The sequence below is a fragment of the Punica granatum genome, chromosome 5, assembly GCF_007655135.1.
Source record: "Punica granatum isolate Tunisia-2019 chromosome 5, ASM765513v2, whole genome shotgun sequence".
Taxonomy (NCBI): Eukaryota; Viridiplantae; Streptophyta; class Magnoliopsida; order Myrtales; family Lythraceae; genus Punica; species Punica granatum.
This window is the reverse complement of record NC_045131.1, coordinates 1,307,638-1,321,359: the sequence shown is the minus strand read 5'-3', so window position 1 is coordinate 1,321,359 and position 13,722 is coordinate 1,307,638. Positions and strand designations below refer to the sequence as shown.

Sequence of the window (13,722 nt, the reverse complement as noted above, 5' to 3'; positions counted from 1 at the left end):
ATTCAGGCCCATTGTTGGTCCGCGAAGCCCCGTTATTGTCCCACTTGGGCCCGTCACTGGCCTTGCTCGTCAAAGTGCCATAAGTAAGTGAAGGCACCCGCTGATTGCCATGAAAAGTGAAGGACATATTGAATGCTCCACACTCTGGTGAGGCCAAATGACTCACGCAATTGTTTGAATTGAAGGTTATATTATGGAGAGTTTCTATATATATATATATATCTATAAAGTCCCACCATCAGTGCACGCATCTGAAGCAGCCCAAGAAAAATCCCGGTCAGACCAAATATTGAACCCCCCAATAAAAATCACTGTTGAGACTAATACAAAAGGTTATGTCCCGTTGGGAGGAACGAGCCATTCGAGTACCATCTGTTGACCCGTCCAACGAATTTGAGAAATTTTGTTTTTTTTTTTTTTTAAAAAAAAAGCCCTTAGTAAGGGCTCCACGCAAATCTGAAATAAAACCCCAGTACAAGGCCGCAAGCACAGCTTATAAGAAAGAAAAGCACTTTCGCAGGGGCTAGAGGTAGCCCCTCCGAAAAGCAGTCAACGCCCAATCACGCACAAGACTCGGGCAGGTGCACCATCAAGCCTTCATACGGGGATGGCTTTTCCGGGGCTGGCTGGCCCAGACCTCATCAGACTCCCCAGACCCCCCAGTCTTTTGAGTAAAAATTAATCAGTATTCTCTGATACATACATATAAAACCAAAACATGATATAATTTAGAAAAGAAATCGATTGAGACCATCATATTAAATAGACCATCTACTTGCAATGAAGTTTGCCGAGGAAAAGACACACTCAACAGCAGCCAGCATGCTTCACTGGCTGATTCTACCCCTAATCAATGAGCATCTCATCGCCGCTAGTATGAATCACCCCCTTCTCAGCTTGCAATGGCAGTCCTTCCCCATGCTTCTTCGACCTGACAAACTCTTCGATTCTTGCCTTCAATTCGGTGTTCGGGATCAGCATGTCCACAGCGAGGTGGGATCGGTTGAATGGGTCAGTCTGCAATTCACCGCTTCAGTCAACACAAAACACAGGTGGAAAGATTTGTGAACGGCTAATAGAATAATATACATCGGGTGTACATACACTATCACTGAGAAGATGCCTCTGAATCACTGGCCGGTCCACCGTGATTTTCGACGAAGGTAATATCACTGGATCCTTCATTAACGTGTACTGCAGAAACATAAAATGGTACAATCAATGAGAGATAAACCTAGAGACAGACATTGGTCCGCCACACCAAAAGGAATCATGATACCGAAACATTAAACTGTAGTACATACTTGAATTGGGTCAAGGAATTCATCTGGAATCTCTCCGAGAGTCTCTTCAGTGTCCATGGCCTCAGTAGCCGCCACTTTAGCTTTCGCACCAAGATCTAAGAATTCTTGTATAACCCTCCCATCTTCTCCGATTCTTCGAAGAACATCTGCTGCAGCACCAAACAACTGGAACATTCTCAAAACAATCAGTTGGCGTCGAATGAACAATTCTAGAAGCCAAAAAACATCATCCTTCCACAGAGAGTAGCGTACTGGCTCAGCCATTTACCTGCTCATTATATGATCGACCATCTCTGGAGATCGCTGCTGGGAAGATATTTTCTGCATCGCCCCGAGCTAGATGAACATATACGCGAACAATCTACCACCCAGGAGGAAAATGGTATCATGCATATTACAGATGCAGGGAAATATCCAAATTGCAATCTCGAGGTTGCTTTTCATGGGATCGGACTGTCACCCAATGAGAAGTCACACCAGCATGTTACGATCGTAACTACCACATTTATGCCATAATGGAGCGACATGAATCCATGATGGGTTTCCACTCCAGTTCATATCATAGCTAAGGGACTCGAGGGAGTTTGGCCAATCTCACCCCATGAGATGGCATTAAATTATTCATGATTAATCATTTTCGATTTATCAAATGTTACAATAGCTAAGAAACAGACTCTGATTATCATTTAAATCAGCAAAGTAGCCCATTTAAATATGACCAGACAAAAAAAGAAAGAAGGTTAAAATTAACCAATACGGACCTGCTTAAGTAACTCTTTTGGACGAAATTCATACTTCTCTGGATCTTTCAGACTAAGAGATTTCCTTTGCGGACCCACAAGTTGCAACAGGAAATAATTAAGCATGCTGGCCACTCTTTCAACCTGAAAGGGGAAAGAAAATCACCAAACATAAAACTAGTGAAAAAAATAAAGCAGGATTCTTGTTAACACAGTAACAAGCTGTTAGGGAAAGCAGACATAGAGGAAAGGCTTTATTTACCATCTCAGGAAGCAGAAAAGGGACAGTTATTTGCTCTGAAGTGAATGCCAGCATGCTCACATCTTCATTTGCTAATTTCATATCCATCCGGATGAGCTGCAGACATGTAGCATGTTACATTACAGTCCAATCCAACTTCTTTTCCAACATGTATGTCTATTCAAGTAACCAAAGGTGCTTTTGGATTGAGTAGACAAATCAGCAAACTCACATTTTCTTGAGAGTGGAATAATCGAGTTCTCTCTTGCCTCTCCTGTGCTGGTCTTCTTTCCCATTCTACTGTGTTAGCCATCTCTGCTTCCAGCTTTTTTAGTTCAAGAATTCTGTTGAGACTTTCATCAAGAAGGAAGATGCTATCATTTATCAGGAAATTCAGGAAATTAAGATAAACGCCCTTTTCCTCTTCCTTTGCGATCTGCAACGTCAATTAATTTATCACCTCAGACGGACAGGGAAGGATACGCAATTGAACATTGACGATGCATACATATAATATCATCAGTAAGAAAATGAAGATGATAATTTAACCTGTCTCCAAGCATTCCGGTGACTGGGAACTTGCCACAGGTACTCAAGAAGCTCCGCTATATTATGCCGAATGCTGAACTTGTCATAAAACTGCAAGCACACTAGGATATCAACAAATGCAGAAAAAGAATTTGCCAAAGAGAATAAGAAAGAAAGGTGTTGATGATAACTAATTTATCAAGATGATCATAGTAAATGAAAAGGCGAGAACAATAAAGTTGCAAGCACCTGAGTATGAGAACCAGTAAACTCAATATCCACATAAAGCTTCAAAAGATTCCTCACGAGGTATTCAAGAGAAAGTTGGTGTCCCTCAAATAGAGAAGCTGTTATAGATGAACCACTGCAGAATTCATGATAGAAAGACCTCAGTCACCCAGACTAAGTTATGGAAGGGACTGTCAAGCGGAGTTAACTATTTCTGAATAGATAGAAACATCAACTACCTTCTACGAGGAATCCAACAATTCAGGACTTCAACCATCTTTGCCCTAAGGTAAGGGTTTCTGATGTATTGTGGACTTGCCATGAACATGATTATAAAATTCATAAAATCGTCCTGCCAATGCATAATGAAAAGAGAAAATGAGCTAATACATGCAAACACATTGACACAATATAAAGAGAAGTTACAGTATACCAGCATAACTCCATCCAGAGCTTTTGGAATGCGTGAAGCAAAGATCAGCAGCTCCATGGCATCTTCAATAAAATGTTCCGGCATGCATGCGAATTCCATTGGACAATCTGACAGCAGTGGCATCTTGAATCCGCCAACCATCCCAACCAGCCAAACCACCATTAACCGGTAGAAAGACAGTGCTCGTTGAATGAGTTCTCCATCCTTTAACAAAAGGAAAGAAAATCATTCTTGAGAAATCAAATGAAAGAAAGTAAGTCTCCCGTTAACAAGGACTTTTTCGAATTTTATTCGATGCTGCATCTTCTACTTCCTCCCCAATATTACCTTACCGTCATATTAGCAAAACAGGGAAATATTTTTACAATAAATGTAGCTTTGTTCTTCCTAGAAACAACTTGATGAAAAGATATTAAAATACAAAGTGGAAGGCCGTTTGCTCTTGACCACCATTTCTTTGTAGGTATGTATCTAGGAGTGGTCTGCGACTCTTAAAGTGAGGAGAGAATGTAGACACACCCTCAGTATCTGAGCCTCGGAACAAAGTTTCTCTTGAGAATATAGCTCTATTTCCTTTTCTAGGCGAGAAATTTCCGAATCCAATTGTGGAGAAGGTGATTGCCCTTGCAAGGCTTTAAAGGTAGATAAAGCGTCCTCACATCTGGAGATGTCCTGCTCAGATCAACAACATAAAATCAAGTAACCGATGGCCATAGGCGCAATATCTCAGATAAAAAATATATTTATATAGTTATCCCAGACATGCTTACCTGAACTAGATGCTTGAAGTCAGAAAATGCTTTCAAAAGACCCAGGTTGAGGACCCTTGCCGTCATAAAGAAGCATTCACAGATAAAGGGATATTTTGGCTTTCCAACATTACTTAATTGTCCACTGCCGGAACTGCTCGCTTGTTGAGATTGTAACAAGCGATTTTCACCCTCATTATTTTGACCAGTACTTTTGTTCTTCCCAGGATCTTCTCTATTAATCCATTCAACCACTTCTTCCGATGATGCGTGCAGAGCAGTCAATGGTCTATAAAAATTGATAAGTACCATCAGCAGCAGAAAAGTTTGAAAGTGCAGATGTCCCAGGAAGAAGAATTTACCTCAAATCCAAGCGATCGCTGTAAAATACATATTTTGGATCAATTTTGTCCCTTTTTGTCAAATTTGCATCTAAAAATGGCTCACAAAGTCGAAGCATGACAGCACTGAGATTCACAAACATTCCTGAACTCGCACAGGATAGAGGGTCAACCTGAGGCAAAAGAAAACATGCAACAAAATTCAGGATACGAGAAAATGCAAAATAGGCTCAGATGGGCAATTTAAGCTCAGGAGAGGCACTGGTCGTGTCATTAGGGTATGACTTGAAATCAACACCTTCCTGAAAGTGCAATTTAACGGAGAAAGGAAAATTTACCTGGATATGAGCCCTGGAGGCATTCTTGTTGATTACTTCTGCGAGATACTCAAGTACATTCTCACGAGTTTCAGTGTTTTTTAGAAGAGCAAGAAGAACCTCAGACAGCCCATCATACAAATTATTCATAACGGTCTTGATTGTAGTAAATGAAGATAAGAGATCTGCCGGCCTACGAGTTGAAGCTTCAGAGAAACACTGTTGTCTGGCATTTTAAGAAACAACATTATCTCAGCCCCTTAAATAAATCAAACAACGCAATGCAACAGCAAACACGGCAATGCCCATTCCAATGGTCCATATATTTGCTTAAACAGTATCAGAAGAAATGGAATGGCGGGATTTGGGACAGCAGTAATGTGTACTAAGCTCGATTCCAGTCCACAGGATCACAATATAGCACTTACCCTACATCAGGTTGGCTTTTGAATATGGTATGATCAGGTAGCGCACTGACATGGAAAAAAGGGCCCAGAATGCTGGTCATCTCGATAACACGCCCATTCAAGTAAGCACCTTTGGGTATCCACCAAGGGTGATTCACTAAAGACTTTGCGCCAACCGGGAAACTCACTAAGAGCATCAATGCCCTGAGTGGCTGCTGAAAGTTACCCAAAGCAGACACCTTAAGCACACTCCCTCTCAAGTCCTCGTACAGTTGCTTCAATACCGGGTCCAAGCTGTCGAAATCGGAATCCCGAAAGAACTCGTCCACGAACCCCGGAGGTGGCTTGACACCTTCACTAGTCCCAGCCCCTCCAAAGGCGTCAATTGTGCTAGCCACTTCACCGAAAACATAGGGCAAAAGCGGCGAAACATTCGATTTTCTAGTAGAATCACTAGGGCTGGAACTTCCAAAGAGCTCCGGATTCGCCAGATGGATGCGACAGTACGAAACAATTAACTTCTTAGCTTGTTTGACGACAAGCTCCATCTCCGATCTCAAGTTCTTATCTTTCATGGATGTCATCTTCTTACCTTCATCGTACGCACGGCGGTAGCAGCCAATCAGGTACTGGAAAGGAGGCTCAGCGGATTGGAAGCCTCCAGAGAGGCGATCAATCAGTACCCGCTCCACCAGGTCGCGGGACAGCCTCAAGTCCTTGCCCTCGCTGAGAAGCTCCGCAGCTGTGAGCTCCAGATAGACGGTCCTCGAGTCCGTCTCGGCTGAATCGTTTAGGGTTACGAGGAATATCTTCCGAAGGATTATGTCCTCGACTTCTTGTGGGGACCTCTGGGGCTTCGCGGTCGCCATGGCTGCGGCGGTCCGAGGAACGTGACCGAATCAGGTTCTCCGATCAAACTTCGCCGGGAAACGAGCTGGATGAATGCGACTGATTGATTGATAAAGGTCAAGGATGCTCTGAGGAATCCATGGCGGTTCCGAGATTGAACAATTTGATCGACGGAGCTGAGAGCTTCGTGATAAGCGAAGGATTTTCTCGGCGAAACGGAACGGAGAATTTGGGCTCTACGGAGACTTCGGCGGAAAGAAATGTGAAAATCCAGTCAATATAGGAGACACCGAAGCTGCAGTAGCTTGTAGAACTGGTGGGTGAAACGCCGCCGTTTACACCGAGGGGGGAAATTTTGCCAAAAAAATAATAAATTTGAATATTAATATTTATTTTCCATAAAAGTGAGTCCCGCGAATTTTATGACTTTTTTGGCTCTACCCAGCTTTTTATATATATATATATATATAATTGAATTGTAATGATTATATTGTTGAATTATGAGAAAAAGTGTAAAAAAAAGTAATGAATAATTGATAGAAAATAATAATTGTGTCGTTAAATTATGAAAAACGTAATTAGTAGTTGAGAGAATTTAATATTAAAAATTAAATGAAATGGTTAAAAAATTAAAGAAAAATGAAAAGTAACAACTGTGTTGTTGAATTGAAAATAAGTAGAATTTAATTAAAATTATACTCTAAAACCAAATAATGTGTTAAAGGTTCTTATTCAACATTTTTTTTGCTTAAAAAAAAGGAAGAACTATAGTGAAAGAAAATTTGAAATTAATTTACCCAAAAAAGAGAATTTTTCCCAAAAAAAAAAAGATTTGAAATTAGGACCTTAAACACTTACCTCTTCGTTATTATTTCGGGATGTATACATGCCATATGCATCAAAAAAGGTAATCGAAATTTCAAGTGAGAAATGCTTCGATCTTGTGAAGACAACATAAAAGTTCATATCTTTTTGCGAAATTATGATGAATCAACGGACTCAATCTTAATTTAGTTTATTTGAATAAAGACATTATTATTGACAAGTCACAACATGGACCACCTCGTAAGAATGAACCGGAATGATGCGACATATCCAAAACAGAATAAATCAAAAATTAATCCGACCGAGCTATGGCCTTTTTATTCGAGGTGGTCGTGCGGGCGAATCGACATGAACATTGCTGCGTATTGGAGTAGCCGCCGCTCACTACTGTTGCCCGCGTCACCGCTACTGCTCACTGGGGAGACCGCATGCCCCCGGGTCCTTGTCCAGTAACGCCGCCACGCGAATTGGATGTTCACAGCTGCCCAAGTCCGCCAGTTGGAGGAATAGTACCTTGCGGTCCTCTTGAGCCTCTCATTGGCAAACTTGTATCGGAAGTGATCGGTGATATAGCGCAGGTGGTTGGCATCGAGTCCAAACGCTTCGATTGATTCCATGCACACGAACGTTGCCGAAGATGCAGGGAGCCTGTCTATGAACGGGCGGCGGAGGCACCAAGAGAGAAGCTCGTCGCCTAGGAAGCCTCCCGATTCGAGCATGCTCGTGGCCACCATGCCCTTGCTTAGTCCTTGGCTCCGTTTAACTCGTCCGCGGACTACGAACACCATTCTCTGCACAGGATCTCCTTCCCTGATTATCTGTTGAGATTGAAGCAATTGTCAGACATACCGGTGAGTTTGCAGTCATATATAGGGGAATTAATATGTGAAGCTGAGAGTTGAAACCTTTTCGTCTTTCGAGAAGACGAGGGGCTTAACTCGGTCGCATATGTTGTCGAGAATAAGATCATCCAAATTGTGGAACAGCGGCACCTGGAACCATGAAAACAATCCAGACATTGAAGATAACTTAGAACTGTGGCCGCTCTAAAATGCAGGCTATTGTGCCGATTAGAGCATGGGGACTAGTATCGAGTTTACCTGCTTGATGAGGTCTAAGCAAAGATATCTTTTGATGTCTCTTCGAAGCCCCTCGGGCAAGTCTTTGATCAACTCCATCTCATCTTCGCCACCCATCGCTGCCCACCTCTGCCGCTCAAAGTGGCGCACTCTCTGCCTTAGACGGGAGGGCAGCTGCCTCCTCCTCATCCACCACTCCATATCCCGGCACCTCAGCTGCATCTTCCTCTTCTTCGCCATCACAGCATGGAGAAATACCTTTTTGAGAAATATCAAGCACTCGATGTCAAGTTACGCCTCTATTTGGAAGTCACAGGTAATTATTCTAATGGAAACATTAGAGCTTGCATCGTGACTTAACTGACCTGAATATTTCCAATCAATAGAGTGAATAGAAGGAGACCGCTCAGAACGATACATATGCTGAAGACCACCTCCATCCAGTGACTTGTAGGTTCGAGATCATTCCCGAAGGTGCTGCAATCATAACGACAATTCAGATTCAGACATTTCTGCCCCGTTTGGATTAAGAGTTTATTGATTTTAACTTTAACTTTAACTTTAACTCAACACACTACACAACAAAAATATACATTTCTCAATTCAAAAATTTTAACTTGAACTTTAACTCAACACACTACAAAACAAAAACACACGTTTCCCAAGTCAAATTTATAATCACATCTCATTTATCCTTTTCCACAATCAAAATTAAAATTAAAATCAAATGAGGCGTTTGGTTTCAGAGTCAAAGTAACTTTGATTTTGATTGTGGAAAAGTACAAATGTTGTATAGTGTGTTGAGTTAAAGTTAAAGTTGACTTGGGAAATGTGTATTTTTGTTGTGTAGTGGGTTGAGTTAAAGTTAAAGTTAAAGTTTTTGTGATTGTAACTCTGAAAACAAACAGGCTAGTAACTTTAACTTTGAATCCAAACGGCCCCGAATCTACTCAGGTGTCAAGAAATCCAGGAAAATCGCTTGAGATCCCTGGGGTTTTAAACTTACCTGAGAGTCATCAGGCCCCAAAATATGGGATAAAGGATCTTGACAGCAATGGAGTTGCTAGAAATAACGGGAAGAGCCCACTGATAGATACCATAATTGAATGGCCCGTTCACATCTAAACACAAAGGCCTTCTAATAACTTTTGCAGTGGAGTTGCTACCACATGGGTTCCCCATGATGCCTGCTGGTAAACGAAGCTGGTAACATACCTCTTCCGAGCAAGAAAGGGAGAGATTACAGGTACCGCTTCTCTCACACTGCTGCCTCAGACACGCAGCGACTCGTTGTATAGCAAGCACGTACCAGCACCCGCCGGCAACCTGCAGTGTAATACATTGTAATTCTTGTTAGTGATGACTCTAGGGGAACAGAACTGAACGAAGATCTAATTCTAATTTACTGGTGAAAATCTAAGATGGGCTTACATGTGAAGCGATGAAGTAGGCGATAAGGTTCAAGCCGAAACCCCACCAAATGGTGCCGAATATATAGCCTGTGACCTTTTGCATTCTCCTCATTAGGCAAATGCTGTGGTAGACCTTAGGCAGGAACTGGAACAAGAAGATTAATAGGAGTATCGTCATTATCAGCTTAATCTGCTCTTCTCTGATCAGTTTCGGTACTATTAACCAGAACACAGCCTGCAAAAGAAGAAAACAAAGGTAGTATGAGCAACATAAATATCGAGAGTTAATGGATCCCTGTGAGTTTCCAGAGTATGATTTCAGGGCCACCAAATATAAGTTTCGATTCTGATTTGAACATCGGAAGTTTCTTGAGCAAAGAAAATAGGAAAACAAAGAAATCAAAACATTGGCCACTTCTTGGACCCTGTTTTCTTCTTTCATCTGTACACAATCTTAGAGACTTAATAATTTGCCCACATATATAATTTAAGTGTAATATATGCATCTGGCAAAAATAAAAAAATAAAACAAGGTGTATGTTATGCGAAATGGTCCGGCTATTGGTGACCATCTGAAGGTCTTTAGTTACGAAGCTATTGACTGCTACTCATTTGCTGGTTCGCGTAAATATCTGATCTTTGTACTGCGAGCAAGCTTATGTTATATTGAAAACTATGAATGGCTTCTACGTCCACTTCAACTTTTCTTACTTGCCTATGTAGCTGTCGGATCATCTTTAGATAGTTAAAATCGATCAGATGGTTACAGAGACAAGAAATATGTAAATAATACTTCAAGTAAACATGTGCAGTGTTTTGCCAGAAAGTCAAGGATGAGGGGGGGAAGCTATATATAGATAGCGAAAACAAAGGAGGGAGCTGCAGCAATAATACTCTGCATGAGGGACCCAACAGCTCACTCAATATTCTGCTTCAGAACGACTACGGAAAGTGGAAAACGATAGATGGCGGGGATCATATTTAGAATTAATAATGTATGCGTGTCGAATTTTGAGTATTGTGAATTCAAATCCACGATTGAAAGCCTTTACTAGACTGACCCTTCTTATACATAATTTAGCCGAAACCTACTGAACTTTACTAGGGCCCGTTTGATTTTAGAGTTTGATTTTAAAATCATGATTTTAATTTTAACTCTACCCACTGCATAACAAAAACATAAGTTTCCCAAGTCAAATTTATAATACCATCTCATTTGTCATTTTTCACAATTAAAATCAAAATCAAAATCAAAGTTACTTTAATTCTGAAACCAAACGCAATCTAGAATTTTATTTCGTTCGCTAGAGGAAAAAGAAAAATTGATACTGTAAATGGTGGGGTTGATGACACGAGAGGTAGCCTTAGCCATACAGAACACTGCCCTTTTATGAACTCATAATTTGAGCAACTGTGCAATAAATGGGACCAGCAGCTCGAACTTTGAGGCTGCGCATAATTTATTAGGAAAAACAAAGACATTGATTTCACAAGAAACTAATGTATATAAATATATATATATATATTTATACTTATAAAAGAATACACGCATCTATATATATATATATATATTACATGCTCCCATGTCTTGAATTGAGTCCTAGTGAAATGCCAAGTTCTTTTTTTTTTTTCAATAAAACCGTAGAAATGCTCAACCAAATGTCAATTGATGGAGACTAATCCCGATTGATCATATTCTTCTATGCATTGACAATAATTGTAAACGAAAAAATACAATACAGAGCCAAGAGATTATTCCACTGTATAGAGAGAAATTTGTGTGAGGAAAATTTTGAAAATTTTATATAGCATTCTCTCCCTTTCCCCTCCGCTTCCGAACAAGCTCTTAAACACAATCGATTAATTGGAACGTGTTTGTGTTTTCATCTTATTTGGTTATTGTTTTCTTAACTTAATCGAGACAAATACCAACACTTAATATTATTTTTTTTGTGTATACCATAATATCTAGAAGTCTATTGAACCCCGACTAATTCAGTTAGAGGTGGATCGGTTCACTAATGAGTAAAACTCTCACAACATTTATTCATAAGACTTGAACCCGAGTCCAAGATAACAAATGTCGATCCGTTTGAACCAACTTAATTATCTGGAAGCCTAATATCATTTATTAACCGAATTAATTAGCAAAGAAGACGTCCTTTTTTGGTATTAACGCCCGAGTTGAGGCCTTTTCTTGTTGCATGGACAACATGGGTGAATCTTTCTGATGCCGTCAGAAAAAGGCATCACCTACGCAACTACCTCTGCGGACAATTACGGTCGTGACGTACGTGCCATGTTTGTCATTGGACAGCCGGAGTGGCCAAAGACGGAAAGGAAGTAAAAATCGTTTTTGGGGTTTGGGTTGGGGGGGGGGGGGGGGGGGGGGGGGGGGTGGGTGGGGGCGCGGGGAGGGCTCACCTGTGGCACCGGAAGGATGACGAAGACGTCGAACCAGAACCCCTTGAGGGAGCGGACGTAGTGAGAGGCGATGGCCAATGGGTCCCACACGAGCTTCCCGCAGCCCACCACAAGCGACTCCCTGGACACATAGGCCAGCCTGAACTGGAGCCACAGGTGGAAGAGGTGGACGGCGTCGACGCAAGTCCGGAGCACCGTCACGATGGCTGCAAGCCCGCCGTCCATGTAGAGGCAGGGGACGCCGCCCCTACCGATAGAGAGCGCGTAGAAGAAGAGCGGGTCGATGGCAAGGGCCATCCCCCGGGCGAGGAGGAACCCGCGGTTCCACCTCTGCACGCGCTTGCTGCGGGGGTCGAGGACGCCGCCGAAGGGCCCGGAGCTGGGCCTGCGGCCGGTACAGGATCCGGAACCCCCGGAGCGCTTCCGGTTCTGGATGGGGACGAGGGAGGAGCCGGCGGAGGCCTCCCATTCAGGCTGGTGGGCGCCGTCCCAGCTGGTGGAGTGAAAGACGGGGACGCCTACTTGGGTGCAGGCGTAGCACTCGATGGAGTTGAAGACCACCGGGTTGGTACTGTCGTCTCCTCCGCTGCTGTCACTCTCCGCGATATCGTCACTACCGCTCTGCTTCTGCAGCCCCAGCCGTCCAATCCACCTGCAAAATCGAACCCAAACCGCCGGAGAAAACATTAACAGACACAGAGACGTACGACGTTAATAGTGGTGGGACTGGGAATTAGAGATGTTAATTAATTAACAGAGGGGAAGCAGAGGTGGGTATGCAGACCGTGGGAGGGAGAAGCGGAAGAGAGCCATGATTGTGGGAGAGGAACCATGGAAAAGAGCTTGAGATCAGATGAGTGGGAGAGATCGAGACGAACACAGAGAGAGGAGTCAGGGGAGTGAGAGTTTTAATTTGGAGGGACTGTATTAGAGAGATGTGTCCCGTAGCACATGAAGGAGAGAGAGAGAGAGAAAGGAGAGAGGAGAGTACAGTTGTGGGAAGAAGAGGTGTGAGGTTGACGATTGAAGAGACGGTCACGGAACACAATGGTGCTGGCGGTGGCGATGGTGGTGGTGCGTGGAGATTGGGGCCCTCCCCGGTCGTCCGGTCCGACTTGAGGGGAAATTGACTGCTCTCTGCCGCTCCCGCCGCATGTGATGGTCGAGGGTGGGGACCACACCACTGCACCCTCTCTTTAAATGCAAAACACAGATGATTTTTTCCTATTATAATAATCATAGACACAATGACTTAGGCCCGTTTGATATTTGAAACTAGTTTTAGAATTATGATTTTGATTTTAACTTTACCCGCTAAACAATAAAAATACATGTTTTTCAAATCAAATTTATAATACCATCTCATTTGTCCTTTTTCACAATCAAAATTAAAATCAAAGTTACTTCAACTCTGAAATCAAATGCTCTCTTATTACATTAAAATAAAAATTATAATAATTAATGATGGAATGCGAACAATCTCACGATAAATATTAAATTTAAAATCTCTTAATTATTATATAAAAATGCACTTCATTACGTTACGCTATATTTTGATAAAAGATCATGATTTTTCTTTTTTGAGATAGTTAACTACAGATACCCTGACCACCATCTATAAAAAAAAAATATGTCCATTGCAATTCCGTACGTTTATGCACACATATGTTTTCTCGTTTCACTGCGCAGAAAATACTGCGATCGATGACATTAACTGCTCGAATGTTACCGAAAGCAACGCAAGATTCGTAAATGCGCTTGTCTTATAAATATGTCATCCGTGGCTTCACTAATTAAAGAAACTCTGCCCTTCCACTTACAGAATCATTCCAACTGCAGATATGC

At 42.1% G+C, this 13,722-nt stretch overlaps 2 protein-coding genes across 2 annotated transcripts; both read right to left on the bottom strand.

Moving 5' to 3' along the window:
* Positions 1-656: 656 nt before the first annotated feature.
* LOC116208630 (probable ubiquitin conjugation factor E4) lies at positions 657-6,403 on the bottom strand. Its single transcript, XM_031542160.1, has 16 exons — positions 5,310-6,403; positions 4,903-5,107; positions 4,586-4,737; positions 4,245-4,512; positions 3,994-4,146; positions 3,475-3,678; positions 3,281-3,393; positions 3,063-3,177; positions 2,835-2,924; positions 2,518-2,721; positions 2,307-2,402; positions 2,066-2,188; positions 1,573-1,665; positions 1,305-1,469; positions 1,105-1,194; positions 657-1,017 (listed from the first exon to the last, which is right to left on the bottom strand). Exons 1-16 carry the CDS (start codon positions 6,155-6,157, stop codon positions 847-849), a joined length of 3,090 nt encoding a protein of 1,029 aa, XP_031398020.1. The 5' UTR covers positions 6,158-6,403; the 3' UTR covers positions 657-846.
* A 675-nt stretch (positions 6,404-7,078) lies between these two features.
* Positions 7,079-12,881, bottom strand: LOC116208736 (cyclic nucleotide-gated ion channel 2). The gene is made up of 8 exons (XM_031542286.1): positions 12,662-12,881; positions 11,878-12,529; positions 9,473-9,688; positions 9,048-9,367; positions 8,407-8,518; positions 8,063-8,299; positions 7,868-7,954; positions 7,079-7,780 (listed from the first exon to the last, which is right to left on the bottom strand). The coding sequence occupies exons 1-8, from the start codon at positions 12,688-12,690 to the stop codon at positions 7,280-7,282; spliced, it is 2,154 nt and encodes a 717-aa protein (XP_031398146.1). The 5' UTR covers positions 12,691-12,881; the 3' UTR covers positions 7,079-7,279.
* Positions 12,882-13,722: the final 841 nt, after the last annotated feature.